The following is a 5,385-nucleotide window of genomic DNA, read 5'->3' on the forward strand; positions in this document are numbered from 1 at the left end:
GGTTCAGGGGCTGCCGTTTCTTAGCCAGCAGTGGTGAGAGCAGGGGGCGTGTGGGAGTTGGGAGGGGGTGGTGGGATGAGCAGTACCGGGGTGCTGTACCTGAACAGGTAATCGCATCTTAATTCCTGGTAACTCGCTCCCCTTGCTCGTGGAGTGTAGCCAGGACACTCATCCTTCACCTCTTCTCTCCGTCTTGTGTCTTCCAGCTCATTCCCCTGGCTGGAGTGGTGTCCTTCGCAGCAGTTGGGGCGCTCGCTTTTTCTGTCTATTCCCTCTTCAGCAAATCCGATGTGATGTAAGCAAAATAGTGCTTGGAGTTGACCCTAACCTTCACTGTTCAACAGTGGGGTTTGACCGTCGTCTTTTGCACCGAAAAAAAAATCCATGTTGGTGTCCCGGACTACTAGTAATGCCCAGGATACGTGGTGATTGTAAATACTGAAGAAATTAATTCATTTGGAGCATAGCTCACATTATTTCCTTTTGATTTGATAAATTATCTTTTCTTTGCTTTAGGTGTAATAGGTTTTAAATCTTCTTATGAAAAATTACAGAAAATCAGGGAGATGACATACAGATATGTTGCCTGTATATAAAGAACAGCGTTTGATCGTATGAACTCAGAATTAGTTCATATTTTAATGGCTCGGCTGATAATGGAGCAAAGTCTTATACACTTTAAGCTTTTGGGAATTTTTATACTTAAATTTAGAGTGATTGGAATGGACATTTCAGCTGTCAGAGTAAGAATCCCCTTTTTTTTGATGTCTTTGTTCAGTTTTGATTTTTCAGCTTGCTTCCCTTACAGTAACACATTATATCTGAGCAATGTTGGCTTGTCTGGTGCTTTGGAAGCTGCACATAAAGCAAGCCATCATTGATTGCTACCCAGAATTTAAAACAGGAAAAAAAAAATTTGTGTTTCAGGGAACTACTTCCATGAGTAGTTCCACTGATAGACTGCTTATAGAAAGAAAAATGTATGCAAGATCACGGCCTAAACATAGTACCTGTTTTGCTTTATCTTCTCTTAAAGCGTTAACAAGAGTGGCAATCCAGAACCGTGGGAAACTGTCGATCCTACCAAGCCTCAGAAGGTAATTCGTATGATGAATAGTTCAAATAGCGTGTGTTTCCAACACAGTGAATAACTTGATTCAAATGTATAAGAACCAGCAAAATATTGAGGGGGGAAAAAAATGTAAAGCTGACATACATCAATTTTAACGTAGAATTAACTGCTTAATTCATTACTTTATGCGAAGTATCTTCCCAGTATTACCTAATGGTAGGGATTCAGCTATTACATTTGAGGTCAGATCCTGAATTTATGACCTACTTCTGGTTGGTGTTGCCCCCACCAAAACATCCATGTACTCAATGCCACTGATAACAGTGGAAATCTGGAATACAGAGGAAATACTGTTTACTCTTGCCTTGTTCCTGAATGACAAAATTGATTAAGAATTGGGTTTGAGTACTGCTGCCTGAAGGAAAAAAAATCTTAGTTTAGTAGACCATCTGGTATAAGGAAAAATAAAATTATTTGGTATTATTACTTCATATTCAAGTGATTTTGTTCAACAAATCAGTTGCTATTTTTGCTTACTTCTGAAAGGAAAATGTAAAGCTGCTAGATTTATGTTAGATTTCTACTAGAAATCCTTCTTCGCTGCTAGGTTGATGTATGATGGGGGAGGGGTGGGAGTGGAGTAAATGCTCGCTGGGGTTCTGCTGATTTCTTTCATATTTTCCTTTGAATTTCTTCCAGCTGTTAACAATCCATCAGAAATGGAAACCCATAGAAGAGCTGGAAAATGTCAGAAAGCTTACGAAGTGACAAGTTTCTGTTGCCTCAAACAGGTACCCTATGAATCTAGTGGAATCACTTCTGCACAAACTTGACTACTGAAATCAGTGTGCGGAAATGCTTCTGCTACATTTTTAGGGTCTCCCTACATTTTTTGGACTCTGGATGAGGAGTTTCATGTTGCCTTAGAAGCTGGCATACAACATCCACACAGTCCAAAAATTTGTCTCAAATACTCATTTTCAGTAGACATTTGATGTGGACTATTCAGGTGGTCATTGTAGATGGAAAAAGCCTTCTCACTTTTTGCGCAGTTTTGGTTTTCTCAAAAATACATTAGTTTGGTAATTTTATATATTTTTAATAAAATACATTTTAGATTTTTACAACATTCCATGTAAATTCCAAAAATGGATATTACCCCAAAGCCCTTCTAAATTGGAATTCCTGGTCTGCTCCCTCCCTGTACGGTATTTCAGTGCTGTACGCAGCCCAAACAGTCACTGTAGCCTGAGGACGTCTTCATATGGCAACATGGTTATAAAGTATGCTTGCATTTGTTTTCTGTGTTAGATGTGAGGGCAATTTAAGTCAAAACTAATGTTATACTGCTAATACTAAAACTTATATGTGTGCTCACCTTAAACCACTGAGGAGTCCAGTGTTATTTAAGGGTATATTTGAGACTGCAGGATTAGAACATAACCATAAAGGGAATTGGAAAATACAACTTACATTGTATTTTAATATTGTTTGTGTTGAAATTTAGAAGAAGTTACTAGAATTAGGAAACTTACATTACGCAAAACTAATTACATTAACTTCTTTATGTACAAGGTCGCTCATGTGCAAGTTCAAATGCACCACATAGTTAATCGTATTTTTAAACATTTCTAGCTATGTGCTATTAGGTTCATCTGCTTTAACAAAGATAAAATAACAGCTTGACATTAGGAATGACCCTGTGACGAGGCAGTTCCTCTTTCAGCACCTGTGTGTTTTCTTATTCATTGGCCAGCAGTAGTGAGGCAGTATGTGCACCCACTGGTAGAACCGTTTTTTGTGGGTTTATTTTGTATGTGTCCCCTTCGAAGAAGTTTCACCATGTATTATACAGTTTCTTTTACGATGGATGCTCAGAACGCGTAGTAGTTTCTGCGAGGCAGAAAGCAAAAGTGAAACAACTCCTAACTGGAAAAAGTCCCCATAAGTGAGTAATAGTGCAGTGCTTGAGGTTACTCTACTGCAGCAAAGATGAAACTGAAGTTAGTAAAGCTGTTTCCCAAATTTTAAGGTAGCTTAGCTTCAGAAGCTTTATGTTTTCTTCAAATTTATTGATGCTGAGGAAAAAAGTTAAAATGTTATTTTGCGCCATATTTATGTGCAGATGCAGCATAAGTACTTGTTTATGAAGTCAGGATGACTCAGCAGCTTTTACATGTAAGAGTGAGAGGAACTCCAAGACTTCAGAACACATCCTTAGCTTTCATCTTAAGGAATGACATTACAAGATGTCATATAACCACAAAGATAACAAGATAGCATATAGCCACAAAAATCCAGTGCCCTGAGGAATAGAAGTTTTAAGTATTTTAATAGAAAAGTATTTTAAAATATTTTCTGGAAGTTATTCTGTATCTCTGTATTTTTTACTGGACTGTATCAAACCAAAAAAGTGCTTTGCTGTAAGTTGATGCATGAATTAAATGAGTTTGTTCTTCAGTAAATGCCTTGTATGGTCTGTAAATCACTTGTATAGTCTGTAAATACTATGACCTAAGTATCTGTCAACATCAGGAAACTCAGGGTAAGTAATTTTTATGTAATTTTTGTAATTAACTACTCTTCAGTGGTGTCTTCCAGTAGCGCATTAAGCAGTGTGACTGCCGTCACTCACAGGTTGCTTCTCTCATCCTCTGCTGAAGCATAATAGCGAAGGTAATGGAACGTTTTGCTTTGGTCGCTGTTCTATTTTTTTTATTAATATAGATTTGTGGGGAGGGTTTTCACATAATGTGAGAGATGAAAATATTTTTCATCACTTTAAAAATATTAGGAGTATTGTGAGAGATCTCAGACTGTTTTCCGTGTTCTGCGACTGTCCCTAAAAATCCCATCTCCTGCTCAGATGAGTAGAGCACACCAAGAGTAATTATGCTGTCTCCTCTGCAACTACCCAACACAAATCTATACTGCAGTACACAAGTCATTTCCTTGTTCTACAGATACCAGAGTTAAGACAGTAAAGATTTAATTGGCTGAATATTATGAGCTGACTTTTATGGGAACAGTAAGACTTCCATGCCCTGTGTTACACAAACCCATGACTTCATTCCATGGACAGCTTAGAGACTGCTGAAATAAATTTAACAATATTCTTCCTGCTCTACATTCAGTTCTCTCCATTTTGTCTCCTACTCTGTTCTGTTCTTGGGTTTGGTTTTCTTTTTAGACAATCACTGTCTTTACTCATCCTGTCTAGTACTTTTCCATGGAGCTGTATCCCTTCTATATTCATTACAAAGTTTAAATAAAATGTTCACTGGCTTGTTAAATTTTCAAATATAGATTAGAAACCATTAGAAATCTTTTTTAATGGCTCTAATCACCATTAGAATCTATGGTCATGCACTGCAGGTGGGTGATAAGTCGTCTCTTTGTAAATAGTTTTCTGGAAGAACAGAAGGTTGGTTTCTGCAGTATGTGTGCTGTAATTAAGTAATTACTTAATTTTTGTGGTTACAGTAGTATTTGGAGGCCTTAACCACAATGAGACAAGATCTGCAGTTACTTAAGAGTTGTGCTGAGTTTTTCATTTGGCTTTCTTTGCATATGATAGCCCCGGTGTCAGCATTTCTCTGTCTGATGTGCCCTACCTCCCGTTTCTCTGGGCTATTAGTATCGAATTATACCACCGAGTTACTTCACTGGCGCGTGTGGTTTCTGCAGAAAATAGTAACTTGACAGAGGGGCCTGATGCAGTCATTAAAGGAAATTGTTCACCCTGCCGTTGTCATCTGTCTCAGTGCAGAGGGTGGTTGTCCCTAGGACCAGCTGTAGAAAACAACAGTAATGGGAATGATTCACTGGATCTGGCCAATATTTGGTGTTGGACATTTGCCAAAAAAGCTTTCAGATTAAACAAACATGGCCAGGCTACTCAGCACAGTTTTAACTCGCTGCCCAAAGGCTTTGCTGTTCAGCACATCCCTGCCATACGACATCACCTGGCCGTGTAACTGCGATGACAGTCGGAAAGCGTTGGCGAGGAGGTGTGCTGCGGCACTGCCGTTGGACTGAGTAACTATTGACCTTCAGCTGCCGCTGTGAACAGAGAGCGGGCAGATTGTTTGCTGCAAGCTGTCTCCCATCATAAACCAGCCATCACTGCTGGCTGCAGCCTGCAGAGGAGTGGCACAGGGCAAGCAGACACCGGGGCAAAGAGCCCTTCCGTGGTGCCTCACCCCGATCAAAGATCCCCTTTACAGCACACCTCAGGGAGGCTACACCAACCCCATTTATGCTGTACCTTGACCCAACGGCCAAAGGATTTTGGTTTAATTAGCTTTTAGATA

The 5,385-nt window shown here is 39.3% G+C and overlaps 1 protein-coding gene across 1 annotated transcript; it reads left to right on the plus strand.

Moving 5' to 3' along the window:
• Positions 1-206: 206 nt before the first annotated feature.
• Positions 207-1,840, plus strand: LOC104503076 (chromosome unknown open reading frame, human C15orf48; the record flags this gene model as incomplete). Its single annotated transcript, XM_010155107.1, has 3 exons — positions 207-295; positions 1,037-1,097; positions 1,772-1,840. Coding segments are annotated over 3 exons (219 nt in total), but the record flags the coding sequence as incomplete, so codon positions are not given.
• Positions 1,841-5,385: the final 3,545 nt, after the last annotated feature.

This window comes from Eurypyga helias, unplaced genomic scaffold, assembly GCF_000690775.1.
Source record: "Eurypyga helias isolate BGI_N326 unplaced genomic scaffold, ASM69077v1 scaffold48267, whole genome shotgun sequence".
In the NCBI taxonomy this organism is placed as follows: Eukaryota; Metazoa; Chordata; class Aves; order Eurypygiformes; family Eurypygidae; genus Eurypyga; species Eurypyga helias.